This window comes from Phoenix dactylifera, chromosome 18, assembly GCF_009389715.1.
Source record: "Phoenix dactylifera cultivar Barhee BC4 chromosome 18, palm_55x_up_171113_PBpolish2nd_filt_p, whole genome shotgun sequence".
NCBI lineage: Eukaryota > Viridiplantae > Streptophyta > Magnoliopsida > Arecales > Arecaceae > Phoenix > Phoenix dactylifera.
Window position 1 is genome coordinate 7377276 of NC_052409.1, and position 18673 is coordinate 7395948.

Here is an 18673-nt window from a genome sequence, read left to right on the forward strand (position 1 = left end):
CACTGGAAATGATGTGAGGCATCAATTTGAACGCATTTTGAGCTCTTCTCTTGAGGGGGATTGAGTACTTGAAGGGCCAATAAAAGCTATCATTGCTGATTTCTGATCAAAGTATCCATATAGAATAAAGGTCTCTGCCCCAGAGAAATTAGTAAAGGGGATGCCTATGCTTTTGGGGTACAATGCCAGCCAGATACTTTATATATGGATCAGAACAAATTGCTGTCAAGAGGTGGATGACAGGCAATTCCCATCCATGCCTTCTAATTTATTAACAAATAAAATCTTGGAAAGGGGTGGGCGACCGGCTCTCACCTATACGTCCGCGTCCTACCAGAGAGATAATTGTGACAGGGTCTAGTTGAAGTCATAAGAGACATGGGGCAATTCAAATTAAAGAAGAAAGGACTAATTGCGTAGTTTGGCTTTCATGAAAACAACCCTTCTTGGGTTTGAGACGTTTGAGAAGAATACAAAGGAGTGGATCGTAAAGATTGATACTTTTGTAGTGCCTTTCAGGTCGTGCATGTATATCAGAAGGTAAATAAAACCGTTGATTGGGTCGCCTCTTCTATTGCTCAGCATTACGGCGAGGACATACCAGAAAGTCTCTCATCCATTGTTTTGTGACTTTTGTCATTTTTTTTTTCTCTTGATGCTATTGGCTGCACTCATGCTAGAGTAGTGTGAGCAACCGTTGTACCAAAAAAAAAAAAAAAAAAAGTTGAAGTTCTTTGTCCAGTGAGAGCCCGCAACATGAAAATTCAAAAAAAGATCATTTCGATTAGATTTGGTGTTTATAGGAGTTTCAGCATTGCGATATTCTGAAATCCAATTTGTTGGAGTTTCAGAGAGTGAAAAATTTTCGCTTCTAGGATTCCAGGAAACCAACACTCATCGTTTTGCCCTTCATATGAGGATCATTCACTATCTGATTGCTCAAATAACTGAGGGGAAGCATCTAACCATTCCAATCAAATTCCATTCATGAAAGATCAATTTGCTGCCTCGACTGTACCAAGGCCATGTAGAAGAGGTTAAGTTCTTGACTAAATGCAATTAAGTATCTAACCATTCCAATCAATTCCATTCATGAAGATGGCAGTTTGAACAGCGAACTTTTGTTGTGGTAGAAATATGTGACATGGCCAAAGGTTAGATATCTTGATACCTATGACTTTTGCTCTCAGATCTACTGTAATAACGAGTGGTCGTGGATAGATAAAGTCATAGGTACCGAGATATCTAACCTTGCTCTCATAAGTAGCAACTGATCTGATCTTATCCATATTGTAGTAAACTCTAAGATTGATATTTCTGGTGCATAGTATCTAAAGATATCTAATAGTTTTGCAAGTAATCCTGCAAGTGCCAACCATGAAACCAAGGTACGCTGTACCGGTCTAAACCAGATAATATAGAGGATACCGTATCATATCGGTTTGGTACCGATACTCGGTACGAATAGTGTACCGACACTCGATATGCCAATAAAATTGTGTACCATATCGTACCGATACTATGCTAGTGTAGCAATAGTATGGAGTTCGGTATTGAGACGGCGAACCTTGCATGGAACCAAAATATTTTTTTATTTTTTAGAATTTTCATAACCTGCAGCCTTGTAGTGCGAGCTGCATATAATCTTTAGGATGCGGTCGGATGAAAATCTGAATATCCATTTGTTGCATGTTTGAAGCTGAAGCTTGGAAGCTGATTTGGCACCTTAATTATTGTTGACCGGATGCATTTTCTTGCATGTTTTGAAGGTCCTGACAAATATCGGGTTCGAGGAATTGTTCAAGAGAGAGAGAACAGAGACTGGAATCATTAGGTAAGGATCTCTAATGTATGTTGTATATAATAATTAACAGCCACCTACATTATCTTCCTTACCATCAGACTATTCTAATAGCCATGATATGCAGTTATCCAGGATGGATCAAATTGGAGTTATGGGGCAGTGACAGTTCTTCTGTTTGGGATGTTAAGGGGATGCCATATGCTAGTGCTAGATGAAGCCACAGCATCAATTGATAATGCATCAGATGCATTCTTCAAAAGACCATAAGAACAGAATTTGCAGAGAGTACAGTCATTACTGTTGCTCATAGAATCTGGCCCAAGATATCTATGGTTCTTGCTGTTGAATGATGGTGAGTTCCGTGTCTATTCCATGCAAGCTCAGTCATCCTATCAGAAATTATGCATCACTTCTTGTGCTCTGAAACATTTGAAGTTCATGCAATTAAACCGAAAACACAATAGCATAATCAACAACACTAATTACCAGCTATGATTGGAGAGCATTTCCTGCTAGTAAAGATTCTAGTCTAAAATATTTCTACCAAGCATTATCTTTTATTTTGGCAAGAAGATTAGGAGACACGATGAAACGACACAGATTTTCAAAATTATAACTAATCACTAAAAAGCTCTAAAATGAATAGTCCTTTAGTATTAGGTTTTAAGTTAATCAATGATGAACAACGTGTTAATCAGTTCAAACTTTCACCTGAGTTCTTTAAATCTCCGTACTTAGTTTCTTAATCAAGAATTTTCACATTTTGTCAGGCCTACTTGGGGTTCATATTCGTCACCAATATAAGTAAATCAGGGTTTCTTCTCTATGCCATATCACATTTTCATAAGCTGAACCCTGTAGATGCTTGTCTGTTGTCACTAGAAACTTCCTTTAGTGCATGGATAAACATTTCTTGCCATCGCAAGTCGTACATTCAGTGAGTTTTCCTCCATTGTTTTCTTGACCTCATCTTTCTTGACCATTAGAAGGCTACTTAGCTCCACAAGAAAACAGAATTGCTGCACATCTTTCATTTCTCTTGTAGTTTATGGCAGAAATACTAATCCCAATTGCTTTAGTCTCTTTCCTATATGCTTTAAGGCAGCAGAAACAAATAAACAAAAATCATGTTGTAAATCATACTCAGTTAAAACTTTTGGGACTATGCTGTGGTTTATTATTTGCCAAGAAACTTGGCAAAGAGAAGGATGTGCCCTTTAGAAGGGAAAATTAGGTTTACATTGCTCACCGAAGACAGCACCCTCTACCATTTGCTTTTGGTTTTCTTTCTTTACTGTTATTGATGGATGTCTACGAGGAAGTGTTGTGAAAGCATACATTATGAGTTTTCTTTGACCTTTCCTCTTCCCACAAGCATTTAGCATACAGATCATCACATATCTTCCATGTGTCAATTAGTTTCTTGCTCTACTTGTTACATGCAGATGAAAATTTAGAGCAAAACTAAACATATTTCATAAAATCTCTGACGGGACCCAAGATGTTTACTACCAAATCATGGTTTGGATTATGCCATCATCTTCAAACATGAAACCCGATCTGAATTTGAATTATTAGGGTTAATTGTAGAAGTTGAATTAGATTGTCATAAAGCCAAAATGTGTTACTTTTTCTTGAAACAATATTTTCCTTTATCGTACTGGCTGTTATTAAGCAACTTATAATGGTTCTATATCTAGATAGTGATCTTACAGGTGAATATGTAAAGTATTGCCCTCTCACCCTACCTTGCTATTAGACTCTTTGATCCTTATCCTACTGCAACAGTTCGCAATATTTTAGCTCTCTCATTACATGCCTATGCTCAGATATATCAGTTTCTTTCATTCAAGGAGTCAATAATACCTTTCACATTCATCTGAAAGTTAGAAATATTTTTAATAAATGCAGGGGAAAGGATGGAAGCAGGAGGAACAAGCATCAGGGCTCCACCATGTGTTTCAGTCCACCATTGACAGCAAAGATCTAAGATGTGCCTCCTGGCTACCTACAGGACATCTAAAATTTTGCACTTACATAGTTTCTTTATTTGAATTTTATAATAATAATATAATACCTAACTACATACTCAATTTTCTCCCACATCTCCAAAATAGGAAGAGATGGGCTTAAGGGGGCCTAAACATGCATCTTGAAACACCTTCCAATCGTGTGCCGCAAGCATTAGATCGTGTTTTGTCTAGTGATTGCTTTGGGCCTTCTCACGGCCGAGTGTAGTGAGATGCTGGTTCACAAAAAAAAAAAAAAACCCATCTATCAAGTCGCAGTGTCCAACACTTAGACCCTTGACTCCTGCGCCAAGTATCTAGGTAACAGTGCATATCTATCAATACTCTGAACGGGTATATGCATGATAAAGGTTGAACAAATATAAGATCAATGAAAGGTAAGTAATGAGAAATGTAGTTTAGCAAATGAAAATGCTTTTTTATTATACTTACATTAATATATCATTAATATAATGTCTTCGGCAAATTCTACTTCAAAAACTAATGGCAATTTCAGAATAAAAATGCATAGACCCGCAACTGAACTAGCTAAACTAAACCAAATATGATGTACGCACAAAGAATTAAGTTGTAAATGTTAAAGTCCAAAATGCCAACTGGCGAAAAGAACACTATAAATTTATAGTATCTGTTATTTAGCTTTTCTCATTACCAATCATATTAAAATAGTTTACTTAATTCAAAGAACCATATCAATTCAAAAATTATAATTTATTCAATCAAAAAATTGAGATATAATTTGTTATATGGACAAAGACCTCCGCATATAAAACCATAATTTTTCCAGAATTTTTCAGTATGGCATTAGATAGATGTTATGCACTATCCTATACCCAAACTATCCAATCAATCGGTTGCTAGGTAAATAATAGTCACCATTCTCATTGCAACATTAAATAATCACCTTAGGATGACCTCGGAAATTGGGAACATCTCCCTTACAAAATCTGACAAAAATAATTTATAACTCACTTTAGTTTCAACTTTCATATCCCTGAACCTCATCCATGAAAAAAAGAGTAGCTTGTCATGAAACTAAAAACAGGCCAATTTTTAGCGAGCACTAAGTATGATAAGGTACCTTCTTGGCTAACGGCTACACGCTTGTTAAGCATATAGCAGCGTCAGAATCCACACAGAGAATACGGCCTGGCTACATCCATCTCAAATCCCATGATTTGAAGATCTAGAAGAAGAAAAACTTCTTGGGCTTCCCTTTGTTCATCTCCTTCCTCTTCTTCTTCAAATCCTCCTCCTCCTCCTCATCATCATCATCATCGGCGCTTTCCCCATCATCCTCATCGCCATCGCCTTTGGAAGGATCGAGGCGGGCCGCGTCCATAGCCCACTGCATCACCTTCTCCACCTCCTTCTCCGAAACCCCATCACCACCACCGCCGGCGCCGGCGCCGGCTTCGTCATCCGAAACTCTAAGATTCGGCGTCATCAGATCCGATTGCTGGATCCCTGGATTGGGCCCCGATGAAGAGCCCTTGAGGGCGGCGAACCTCGCCGCCAGATCATCCCCGAGGATCCTCTCCCCCTCCTCATCATCTGCCGCTGCTGCTGCTCCCATTCCCACAGGTTTCGTCGGCGGAGGCGGTGGCGCCGCTGTGGAGAGAGGCGGCGAGGGCGATTTGAGAGCCTCGAAGCGGCGGGCAAGGTCGGAGTCCAAGGCGTCGGAGGAGGAGGAGGAGGCACGGGAAGAGACGGGGTGGGAGTCGACGCGGAGCTTGAGGAGGAGGTCATCCTGGGCAACGCGGAGGAGAGCCTCCACCTCGGCTTCGGGGCCGGCGAGGGAGCTCTCTTTGCTCTTCCTCTCCCTCTTCGTCGGACCGCTCATCCCCTAAGCTTTCGAGGGGGAACAAGATCTCAACTCGTTCCCTTTTATACTCTACTTATGTGTTTTTTTTTTTTTAATTTTTAACTGCTTCGATTGAGGGAAAGGGAAGGAAGAGCAGAGATGGAGGTGAACATAAATTAAATAAATAATATATATATATATATATATATATATATTATTTTTTTGGTACAATAATATGGATGCGGCCAGTAACACCAAAATTTTGGCACAGTACCGCATAATTCAGACAAAATCTCCAGTGGTGAGCCAATAAAGTATTATTTTTTAAATTCAATCTTTGCAATCAAATTTTTCTCCAAAACTGACTATACAATATAAAAATAATTATTTTTTTTAGCTAATAAAAAGTGAATGGAAAGTTAGCACCATTGTTTTACCATCACTGCTCTTATTCTCCATTGTGACACCGTTGTTATAGATTATTTTAATATAATAAAAATTTAAAATAGAATTTTGGAAGCAAAAAAAAATGTTCATTAATTAACTGTTATTTAAAACACTAGCCACCCAATAGTAAAAAAAAAAAAAAATTAAGCTTGCTGATGGGCATGCTACAAAAAATGACTACAGAAGAAACAAGTGCCACTAGATTATATGAGAATCAAAAAGTTTAGAGAACCAATAAACCTTCCATCTGCCAGTTGATACCAACTTCATGATCTGTGTTTAGACTAGATGACTACTCCAGCATGCAAGCTGACATCAACAATCCAAACTTCTACCTACTCAGAACAAATACAAATGGGATAGGTTTATGTAGCAGGATGTATCAAAGATTAAAATTCATGGCCACTTGATTTCCTCTAGCAGCAGAAGTCTCACTTTGAAGAAGAATTTAATCGAGCCACCGAGCAACTCCATCATCTTCACCTACTGCCGCAAGAATCTCAATGCGCACATCCAAGACGGCCTACATTCGATAGAACAAAAGCGAAAACAGGAAATTCGTGATATTCTTTCTCACTAGTCTCAGGTGCAGGTTCACATGGAAATGAGCAAGTGAAGGATGAGCAGGAGAGTCAAACAAGCATGTGAAAAATCTTGTAACAGCATGATAGAAGAATGATAGGCACAATGACTTGTTGATACCAGATGAACGGCGTTATAAACAAAAATTAAAGTCAATAATCATGATGAGAAAATAAATAACATCCAAAAATTAATGATTCAAGACAAACCAGTACAATATGGTACAGGAACAAACGAAGGATTTTATAAGCAGATACCACAAGAAGTATCATTTAGCATGGCCATATTGTGCAGGCCAATAATACGACTAGAAAACCCCATGCGCAATGAAGATAATGTGTCCCTGACTATATGAATATCAATATGAATATTTATTGCTCACTACATTAGTAGTATTAATGTTACCATCTTCAATATATGATCAATGCGCACACCGCCAAACTGATTCTAAAAATTCCATAGATATAAATCATCAACGCTACTCAGACATTTCAGTTTACCCCAAAATACTCGCCTCCGACACAGATGGATATGTTGTATGGTACTATGTTATGGGTTTGTAAGTAGAAATTCTTAAATATTAAAACAATCACTTTGGCAAATATTGAACCAAAACTTGTACCCTAGTCCACATAACATAGATTGTCATTGCTGAACTTTGACTTAAATATTCAACTTGTATATGGACCAGTATCAGATTTATGTTCCCAACCATTTAGAGCAAATATGGATATATTATGTATTTGGATTTTTTTTTTGATATGTCAAACCAAGGTTTGCTACACCATGCTAACCAGCTGGTTCGAGACACACCAAACTGTACTCATAGGGTACCGAAACAGTTCAAGCTATTAATTTGGAATGTGCTGATTAGTGGTTTGCAATTCAATCCCCCCTCCTTGCTCGGAAAAATTGAGAGAGCACTCCCTTGCTTCTTACATTCAAAGGTCCGGTACCTCTCTCCCTCCCTCTCTCTCACTTGGGTTAGGGTTAGGGCTTCCCTCAGCCTTCTCCCTCCCCCCCCCCCCCCTCTTTCTCTTCTTTTCTCCCTCTCCCCTTCTCTCTCCGGCTCTTCTTGTTTCAGTACGCTCTGGAACAGCAAGGTACAGACTTGTACTGTGTCGAAACAGTCACCAACCGGTACACCCTTCGATACTGGTTCAGCAAACCTTGGGTCGGATAATTGAAAACTTGGAACACTTGATGACACTCCTTGACACATTCCATCAAATTATGATGCCATCATCATTATATGTCCACTTTTTGCATAACTTAACAACTAGCAACTGTTTTATCCAATTTTTAGAAGATTCCCTCTCAGACCCATGTCACATGTCCAGGTAACATTGGATACAATTTATGTCCGATTTGTACCTGTTAAAACAAATATAGATACAAATTTTAATATTCTTTTATATTCAAACACATATTTTTATCCCCTGAATATAAACAGATATGGACAAGGATAATACAAATATCCAGTCCATGTCTGATCCATTTTCAGCCTTATCAAGCACAAATGAAATATTTGGGTCAAGGGCATCCCCACGTACTTTTTTCACGAGGAAGCTGGAGTAATGTTGAGTCTACATTCAAAAGGTGGAATTAGTTACACATTTGACAACAATCAGAAACAAGTATGCACTGAAGCACAACTGAATCTAACAGCCAGGCCACTTGACTGTCTGCTATTGAAGCAGAAATTGTAGAAAAGAGCTAGATATTAGGCTCTGCATCATGAAAAGGAGGGCTTAAGTTGAGAAAAATGCCGTGTGAATTGGTTAAGATTAATTGGAATGCAGCCAGGATACCAAGAATAACCAGAAGACTCACTAGAAAACAGGAATCAGTTATCAATGATGTTGTCTACTTTCTATATGATCGTAGAGAACATAAAAAAAGGAAGGCCACGCTTCCTTTTTGAAAAAAAGGGATCAGGGGGTGAGCTAAGAGGAGACAGGACTCCAGCCTAGATGGATTCAGTAGCTTCTCTTTTCCAGAACTGCTGGATATACAAAAGCTACTAGAAGCTTATTAAGGGAGACTTCTAAGAAAAGTTAATGCAACTTTCTTGCACTAAATCCTAAAATTGAGGATGCAGATGTTTCAATCAATTCCATCTTATATTTCACAGCAATCACTTTCTAAAATACAAGCAGCTCAATGTTAGCAACTCAACCCCAGCCTCTTGTGCCTCAATTGTCAGCAAGAACCTATTGGCTTTTGTCAGAGGTAGGTGAACTTATTATGTAAACTACTGACTAATCAAATGTTCTGCCCCTTCGTAACTACAAAAACAGACCCAAGCTTTGCCTAAAGATTGATCTTCACAGACCGTTCGACAACTGTATCTTGTTAATGTGTAGCCTAGGCTAGGAATCTGCAACAGACGGATCAGCTGGGTTTAGATCTGTTGACCTTTATATTCTCTTTTGGTTCTCATAGTGTAACTTCACAAATATTTGTCTAAGCTCATACAGACTGAGAAAAGGGGATCATTTCTCCCCTTTACCACTTCCAGCGGCAATGGGAAGAGATGCAAGCTTCCTGGATAGTTCAATGAGGATCTGTTTGTTTTCATGTAACCCAAGCTGGAAGAGTATGCAATTCAAGAGAATGAGCTAATTCAAAGAGTAAGAATACAACCTATGCCCCACTACATAGAGTATATTAGAAGAATTCACCACCCAACTTCAATAAACATCTACTGACAAAAAAATAAAGAAAGAAAAAAGAAAAGCATACAAACAATTGATTGTAGTTCGAGATATTCTTGTTATGGTGCTTTTTCTCTTTGCCTTTTTCCAAATTAATAAATAGGTGGGAGTCCTAATAGACAAAAAAATATATGTACACATGTATAGATATGTACATGCATACATACATATGTATTACGTATGAATGTATATACTGCTCCAATGGGCAATTACATCCCATTGAATCTCATAAGGAATCATTATTCCATCAAGATTATTTTGTTATGAGTACTCTTCTATTTTGCTAGCTGATAGATACTCTCCCAGTTTTGGTCAACATAAACTCCTTGCCATTACTATTGGAAAAAGAGTCAAGAGAGGTGCTTAGGAGAGTAAATACAAGGAAGTGATTAACTTGTTGCTTTACAACAAATGGCCAGCCACCCCAATAACTGTGTTATTCAGTATGTAACTCAAAATTGGTTCTCAATAAGTTATTCAACTGTAGGCATTAGAATTTAGAAGTATATAAAATATTTATTTTAAAAGATCTGGAATATTAGAAATGTGCTATTCTTAGTAGTACTATCAAATTTTGCAACCTCAGTGTAGAATTAGAGACTTTTCCATATTACGCCTATTAGCAAGTTACTCCTAAAGGTGATGAAGCATAATACTTGTGCAGTAAGTTTCTCATACATGTTACTAGCATGAAGACAGACTTAATGCACAAGTTTAAGCACAATGATAAAAAGTAGCAATCACCAACCTCAAAAAGATATAGTCAATGGTCAGCTATCTGTATGGTTAACAAGAAACAGCTTACCAATGGATTTCTGCAATTGACAAGTTTACATTCTTCAAGCAGAGAACCTTCCAACATCCAGCTCTCCCAAACATCAAAACTGTGACTTGCAAATACAAATTCCATTCTTCTGTTTATCTGGTATGATGGAAACTTCTGTTAAACTCAATTAATAATGGATAAATCACATTGCTCGAAGAATACTGCAAGTATTCCAAATGTGGCATGTTTATGTAAACAACCAACACATAATTAATTTAATTACTAGCATATTAAGAATACGGAAAGCACATCTTTGTTCCACCTTAATCAGAAATAACTTTAATTGTTACCATGTTAAATCAACCAAATTATGAACACGAACAATCAAGTAAGCATATGCTGCCTTTCAGAATTTAAAAAAATAACCAAAGCCCAATAAAATTGCCATGCCACAGTATTAACAACATCAGTCCAGTCATAAAACTAGATAGGTAATGGCAACTATTGAAACTCCCTCCCATAATCATTTAATCAAATTGATGGTTAATTTATAACTGCAAACCAGCAGGATTTGAAGAAAAGTTACTTAAATGATGCAATCAAACTGTTAAGAACATTAATGGAGTTGTGACAGAGTGGTAGTAGCTGTCATGGGACAAGTAAATTTCCAATCATGTTGGCTAAACCAAGGAACTTATCTAAGCTAGATCTATCTAGAGCTGTTAAAGATAAAATCTATTGTTATGACATAGAGATGTAAGTTATTGGCAGAAAATATAGATTCCAAAAACTAAAAACCTACATTATTGGAAATAGGCGAATGCTAAATTGATTTATGGAACAATTGGATAAAAACATTTTGAAATTTGTAAAACTACTTCAGTAGAAATAGAAAATGAATGAAGCTATAGTCAAAATCCATAGCCAAGAGATGCCATGGCAAAATCATTCCCATTATTGTTGATCTACAATTCAGAAAAATAAAGAGATTGATGCAGATATATTTGATGAAACTAAAACTACATTGATAATGTGAACCGGTGCTTCAAGGATTTATGTGATCATCACAACTGAATGTGAAGTGGCAGAAATATGAGTTGGATGGTGATGCAATCCCTTGGGCTAGGTATTCGAAAATTGAAGATATCATGAATATAGGTGCTGGCTGTCCAAGTTGTGGCACGGCTGCATGCACATGTTCGGTAAGTTGCGGTACCCACAGGAGTACTCACCAGGCATTGGCATGGCATGATTTTTCCAGTAGCAAATCAGCATGGCACCAGCACATGGTACTGAAAACTTGAAGGCCTAGACCAGCAATTTTAATTTCTTCAGCAAGCCTGACCAGGAATTAGATGAATAAGGGAAATGGCATGAATATTTTACAGTCCTTTTAAGGCTCTAGGATCAAAAGGGCAGCAATGGCTTGACAGACCAGTAATTGAAGAGCCAAAACACCTGGCTTGCAACTTTTAACAGGACTTCACATTTGACAATGGTTGCTGATTTGTGGACAACCAGATCAGCCATCAGATTGGATATAATACAGGGGAAAAGATAAGAAATGAAGATACTATGTAATCCAAGGTTAATGGCTTAACTGCTTGAAGATGGCTTGCGATGATTTTGGTGGCTTTTACAGATTTTATAAGCTCAGTTTCAGATTTGCCCTTGCTTTAAGCAAACTGCAGCTCGTGATAGAGAAAGAAAACAAGAACGTGTTAGGTATCCAGTGGATGGATCTGCTTAACAAAATGGCACACATCCGCCATTTCGATCTGTTTCTGAAAAATAAACAACTGGAAGAGGGAATGAGAAAAGAAAGAAGAAGAAGAGGAGGAGGAGGAGAAAACAACTGACTAATTTGCTACTCCTCAACACAAAAAAAGATAAAAGCAAATTGATTACTGACTTGCACACTCATAACCAAGGTCCGCTGTACCGGTACCGGTCGGCGTACCGGTGGCCGGCCGGACCGGTACGGTACTGATCCGATCCGGTATGTACCGGCCGGTACCGGTACCGTACCAGCCGGTACACGGTGGTTCTTAAAAAAAAAAATCGTACCGGTGCGAACCCGGTACCGACCGCTACAGGCTCCGTACCGGCCGGTTCGGCTAAAAAACGGAAAAATACCGGTTTTCTTGTGGTTCCGGTACCGGTCTAGGACCAGACCGGTACGGCATTCCATGCTCATAACCATATAGGATCTAACATGTTTTGAAACCCAAGAACTCCTTATGTTACATACTTTAAAGAGTCCATTTTGGTGACAAGCAAGTTTCAAGCTTAATTAGGTTATTTTGGGTTTCTTGGGAGCACGACATGACATTGTTATTCTGTAAACAAGGGGCAGGCTTGCATTGTTGTAATCCTTGTAAACTTGCAATAATTATTGTTCGACAATCAGCGTTGAAATTCAAATAACTTGCAGTTAATTTTAGCAATCCAGATTATATGTGATGAATGCAAACTATTCTCTGCTTAAATTTTATAATTTCCTTTAACTTTATCTGTTCATTATAGAGACTTACAAGCATTCAGGACATTCTTGTTGTTTGAGTATCTCCATTGAAGTCCAAATCTTTATCATACCACTCTTAAAAGTCAGATCACATCAAAACACCGAAGCCGTATAAGCATAGTCGTTTTTTAATAAATAGTAGGCTAGTCTACATTTTCTTTGTTATCACAAATCAATATTCTTTAGAAAGCCAACATTCAGTGCGCATAACCATCATTATGATTTCATCTAACAAAAAAGTTAATTTATAATGATTAAAACTCTGCTTTTACTTTGAATTCGCACCATCAAACATACTTAAGAAAGATCCGAAGATGATGCTTGAAAAGTGAGGGTCATTTTACAATAACATCAACAAACTTTGCAATTCACAATTTAAGATCCTTGATCTGTCCATTAGCACCAAAAAATGCTTGATGTCTAGGAACTGTTTGCAACAAATAAAAATGCCCTAGCTAATATTGCCTTGTCAAAAATATCTAAGTCATGCGATGAAGCTTGCGAATAACACACTTTACCTGCAACAGTTTTCCACCAGCAGCAAAGGATCGCAATCCCAGTGTGTCCTGAAAAAAGAAATGAAGAGATCAGTACTGGGGAACAATGAAACAAATCTTATAGTGCTTATACTCCTCAAAATAAAGGCAGACATGATGCAAAAAAATATAAGAAATAAACTCTTCAAAACTACACCTTGCTTCTAAAAGAGACAAGAAATTGTGCAGCTGGATCCCTTTTGGTCACATTGCACATTGTATCTAGGAACCAACCACCACCTGGAACTCTTTGTCTTGAGACATGAAGTCCTGGACGATCTCTTGCATGCAAGGCTATAACAAAACCATCTTTTAGCAGTTCACCTGATTTTCTGCTAAGTCCCATGCTTACTTCCACCTGCTTCTCCAGAGTTGATTCTAAGTTTGATTCATAAAGACACATTTGCTTGCTTCTAACATTTTCTGGAGAAGCAAATCGAGAACTAGAACTTAGCATTTGCTCCCTGCCACTCATAGCAGTGTCTTCATCTTGATGTGAAGTACTTTCTATTTCTGAAAGATCATCTAACTTTAGTTGGCATCGCTGGCGATCTGGTCTCTTTTTACCCTTCTTCCTAGATCTACTGCGCTTTCCACTGGTTCTAGAGCCAATATTTTGAGATAGACCTGAAACTTCAGACTGAATATTCGACTCACCTTGTTTCTTGTAGTATTCTGGAATCAACTGACTCTCATCTGTCAACTGCTTATTATCACAAGATTGTACAGGACTTTCTTTCACTTGTTTTTCTGATTGGTCATCTCCATACTCAATTTCACTTATGTCTTCATCCTCATCAGAAATCGCACTCTTCGGAATAACACCATCCAAAAAAAATGATTGCAAAACAGAGACAGCCTTCTCCCTTATTTCCATCCATACCTCTTCACTGTAGTCTGCACTTCGGGGAAGAATCAACACATTTGGCATCTCCCTAACCTGAAATTTACACTAAGGCAGCTGAATATTGCCAAAAATAAAAAGGAAATTATACCGACACATAATTGTGGATCTGTAGTTAAATAGACTACTCCACAGAAAATGTGGGAACAGCTGAAGTGTCTGAAATAACTGCATTAATTAAAGAATGAAGTAGTTAAAGATCACATATTTCAGTATACTAGAAAAATGAAATAAGTTATAAACAAGGAAGGATTGGGAGCAAATGCTTACCATGGATATTAAAACATAAAAGAAAATGAAGCAATTATTCAAATAAGTAGATAAACCTTAATTGAGCATTTTCTCTTAAAGAGTTCTTGCATATTCTTCTCAGAATTTTATTTTATGACAGTGCATCTTCATTTTTTATTCCTTTTAATTTGAGATATTAAACCGTTGATGTAAATGGCCTATGCATGTGCACTTACCTCCTACATAAAAGCTCACATAAGCTTTATAACTTGTGCTGTACGACAAATTCTTCCAGTGCAGACATGAAAACAACTACCTTATGTGCAAAAAGCAGGATATCATTACAATGTACTTCATGTAATCAATTTAAGTTAATTCTCACTTATAAAGTGGTCTCAGTGAGACAAATTAAATTATGCCTTTCTGTCTCCAAACCAAATCCAAACAAGAATACCATCTATAATTCATTCCCTAAGACTACTGCTCATACCCATGCTTCCATCCATTGAGGTCCCTCAGCACCATCCAAAGCAAAACCAGCTATAGTGCCATCTATTAAGAGCTGTTTTAAAGCACAATCGTCTATCAGCTGACTGCTACCTGTAGCAACAATGAATGCCCCTGTGGACAAGCAAATTCAATCTTAGAACGAAAACGTAATGGGTAGCTACAACATTGAGACAAATTAATCAGCAACACCATATGAAGGAAACATATACCTAAAAAATGAAAAATTTCTATTGAATTTACCAGGCTTGATATTCTGCAAGCTTTCTGCATTGAGAAGATGAACAGTTTCATCTGATAGAGAACAATGAAGCGTAACAAGGTCGCTTGCAGCTAGCAAATCATTTAAAGTATCCATTCGTCGAGCAGCAGAAGGGAAGGTAATGGGATGCTTCCTTGATTTTTTTTTCCCCTACATAGTATGTCAAAAGGAAATTAAAACACAAACTGGAAATCTACAAGTTTTTAAGAAACCCTACAGAGAGCATTTGCAGAACACATCCATTTAGAGGCATGAAAGTTATGTGAATATCTTATGATATGTTTCATCTACATTTACACTCTCAAGATCCATAGTTTTTTCTTAATTGGACCAGAATCAAATAAAAAAAGATATCTTATAGTTCTCCACGCTTGATGGCTTTCCTTTTTCGAAAAAAAGATATGTTATAGTTCAAGTATGTAAGATGAGTATAGTTGGCACATTTTTTTCATGAAGGTGAAACTGTCAATTTGGGTTAAGGCAATGATGAAGATAGTTGATTTCCAAACTTCACCATCTTTAAACAAAGAATGTGAATACTTTGAAACCAGAAGAATTCTCCTTTTAGAGGCTTGATGGCCTTAACAGGAATCTAAAAAACGACTCGCTTGACATGCTGCCAGTCAACAAAAAACCAACACATAAACCTTAACCATGCCTTCAATATATAAAAGAGAAATGAAGATTCTCTACCCAAATATTGTCCAGTGTTTTAAATTGCACGCTTCTAATTATAAATAATCATATAAAGCCATAATATACGATTAAAAGTCATCGAAAAAATTACAAAGTTCCTAAATAAATACTAAAGACATATCTACAGTGTTGACTAGTAGAACAATTCAAAGCCTAGAAAAATCACATATTACTGTGAATAAAAGAAAAGGTTTAATAGTTAACAAATGATAAATAATTGTGGATAGCACCTCAGTATACTTCCAAACCTTCTGAGGCCAACTCATTAATGTTACTATAGATTAGCAAAACTTATAGGTAAGCAGTCACAGAGACATTACAAATCAACTAAATCAAATTCGGGCTGCTTGGAGCATTAACTCAAATAAGCAAATAAATGAATGTCAACTTCTCCCCCGGCAACGTTGAATTAGTAAGAGAAAGGATTTTGCACAAAAATTGACCTCAAAGCTTGCATTTCTATAGCATCAACGCCAAAAAAATTAAAAATTTAAAATTAAAATATTAGGAGAGACACATTCCTTTCCCAGAGATTAGAATGTGGTCTAATAATGGATACCTCGTGGAGATCGAAGTAGAGGACGCTCATCCTGAAGGCGAGGCTCCTGGTGGCGACGCATCGGGCCGACGCCGACCGCCCGACGATCCCGACCACGAGCCCCCGGCACCGGCGCATTCCCCGGCAGAGTGGCTGGACGGACCCGAGCCAGCCGGCGGAGGAGGAGGAGGCCGCGGACGCGTGGCGTGAGAGGAGGTGGGTCCGACGGAGGAGGCCGAGGAAGAGAGCCATGACGGTGTCGGCCACCTCCTCAGCCCGGCCGGCGTCGACGTGGATGAGGCGGAGGCCGAGGTCGGCGGCGAGAGCGGAGTCGACGGCACGGTCGGCAGAACCGAGGCAAAGGACGAGTTGCCAGGGACGCAGGAGGCGCTGGGCGGCGCGGGGGAGGAAGGCGAAGGAGTGGACGAGGACGGCAGCAGCGGACTCGATCCGGCCGTCGGAGAGGCGGCCGAGGCCGACGTGCTCGACGACGGCGGCGCCGGCGAGGGCTTCTTGTTCCAGAGAGAGGTCCTCGAGGCAGTTGAGAACCACCACCAAAGGGAGCTCCGCCGTCCGATTCCGATCCGACGGCGTTCGGCTGCCGCTCCGGTGGGCCATCTTGCTTCTCCCCGAGCCCTCCCTCGGCTTCGCTTTTGGTTCAGTAGTTTGAGCTCCGACTTCTCGAGTTCTCTCCCTCTTTTCGTTTAAATTTTTAATAAATCTCTTTTTCTCAAAAATATATATATATATATATATATTTTTTTTTATTTCTTTTTCTTCCAGTATTGGAAGGAAAAAAGGCGAAGTGAGAGAGCGGGCATTGGAGCTATCAAATATGACATGTTCCGCATATAAGTTATTATGCGAACGAAATGGATGGCTGAGATTGTTTTGTGGAAACTTGGACGGTAGATCCTTCTTCCGCATAAAGATTGTGTGAAACGTCAAATTGGAATGCGTACTCAGAGAGGGGGTTACGGTTTCTGAGGCTTAAATGGGCTTAGCCTTTCAATTATTTCCCACCCGTGCCCTTCACTCGTCTTCCTTTCTTTTTGTACAGACCCCGAAAAGTTGACCGTCGAAGTCGGACTCCAGGGGTCTAAGAATGGAGGTACGTGGGGCCCATGGCACTTTTGTTGTAGCTACTTCCTGTGGGGACAATTTTGGGGCCGTTCATATTTTGGGCGGTTGTTTAAGTTAAACTAGCGGGCGTTCGGATCCAGCAATGTGGCGCGCCAACCGAGGCACTTCAGGTGCAGTGAAGTACGTGGATCAGCTGTGGATCCTGGTGCACAGATGTCACGTAATGGCTACTCAGTGAGTGACACGCAATGTTCTGATTCGCGCGCTCATCCTGGTGGGCCACGCAAATCCTTTTTTTTTTTTTTTTTTTTTTTCTTGAAAGAAAAGAGGTAGGGGGAGGAAGGGACAAGCCCACCCCCGTGTAACAGCCCCCACTGGGCCCCCCGCCCCGCCAGGAAAATGTTCGATGCGGGCAGAAATGGCCGTGTGTTGGGTACCCCGACCGGTTTTACTCATGCCATCCCCACCCATGGGCCCGGCTCAGCTACCCCTCTGGGCTCTAGCTCGAGTCCCAAGTGTGAGTACGTCACACCTGGCACCACCCCGGCTACTAGCAAATTCTTTGGGTATTTGTTTATTTTTTTTATAAAAAATACCATGTGGCTTTTGGCCTCAAATATGTGGAATTTTGCACTTCTTTCGTGGCACGAATAAAATAGCTTTCTTGGGTTGCGAGGAAGGTAGGATACCTAACGAGCCAGAGGGATGGGAGACATGGCAGCTTCTTGTCATGCTCAAGGAAAGCATCTTTTCCATCACCTTTGATTTCACTTTCATGGACAATAACTTTGGATTTTGGATCTATCATATTTTTGATTTTGTGTGCAACTATTTAGCATTTATTTTATTTTAAGCATATGATTAAAGTTGAGGATAGTATGGACTGAGGTTAAATTGAGTTTCCTTATGCAAGAGATATTGCAAACTGTGCATTGGTACGATTGCCAACCATTCTGATCACCATTGCAAATTTTTTCTTTATTTTATCATACGTAATTTGTAATCCTTGCACTAAATCTGGCATGAATCCCATGCAAGCAATTAAGCGAAAAACCTAGCATGGTAATACATAGACAGATTTCTTGGCTAAACTAAAATGATTGAGAAGCTTCACAGCTATGCAATCCAAAATGTTTAGCGAGCATATGATTTTGGATGATTTGTAAGCATATGTTTGGAAACAACTTCATTTGGTTCTATGCTATATGCAAAATGGCATTAAGTATCTCACTTAATTATAGC

The 18673-nt window shown here is 38.9% G+C and overlaps 2 protein-coding genes across 2 annotated transcripts; both read right to left on the reverse strand.

The window, feature by feature from the left end:
* Positions 1 to 4688: 4688 nt before the first annotated feature.
* On the reverse strand, positions 4689 to 5762 carry LOC120104425 (AT-rich interactive domain-containing protein 3A). Its single transcript, XM_039115576.1, has one exon. The coding sequence runs from the start codon at positions 5675 to 5677 to the stop codon at positions 5021 to 5023; it is 657 nt and encodes a 218-aa protein (XP_038971504.1). The 5' UTR covers positions 5678 to 5762; the 3' UTR covers positions 4689 to 5020.
* Positions 5763 to 6259: 497 nt separating this feature from the next.
* On the reverse strand, positions 6260 to 17020 carry LOC103715805 (C-terminal binding protein AN-like). The gene is made up of 7 exons (XM_039115575.1): positions 16370 to 17020; positions 15096 to 15264; positions 14836 to 14966; positions 13368 to 14150; positions 13193 to 13240; positions 10190 to 10306; positions 6260 to 6608 (listed from the first exon to the last, which is right to left on the reverse strand). The coding sequence occupies exons 1-7, from the start codon at positions 16964 to 16966 to the stop codon at positions 6534 to 6536; spliced, it is 1920 nt and encodes a 639-aa protein (XP_038971503.1). The 5' UTR covers positions 16967 to 17020; the 3' UTR covers positions 6260 to 6533.
* Between the last annotated feature and the right edge of the window lie 1653 nt (positions 17021 to 18673).

Bases quoted from the DNA above. Each gene is read 5' to 3' on its own strand.
- LOC103715805 (XM_039115575.1), bottom strand. From the start codon at position 16,966: ATGGCCCACCGGAGCGGCAGCCGAACGCCGTCGGATCGGAATCGGACG. The intron at 15,265-16,369 runs GTATCCATTATT...CATACTATGTAG, and splicing joins TCTACTTCGATCTCCACGAG to GGGAAAAAAAAATCAAGGAA. The intron at 14,151-14,835 runs GTATGAGCAGTA...TGTAAATTTCAG, and splicing joins CTCAATGGATGGAAGCATGG to GTTAGGGAGATGCCAAATGT.
- LOC120104425 (XM_039115576.1), bottom strand. From the start codon at position 5,677: ATGAGCGGTCCGACGAAGAGGGAGAGGAAGAGCAAAGAGAGCTCCCTC.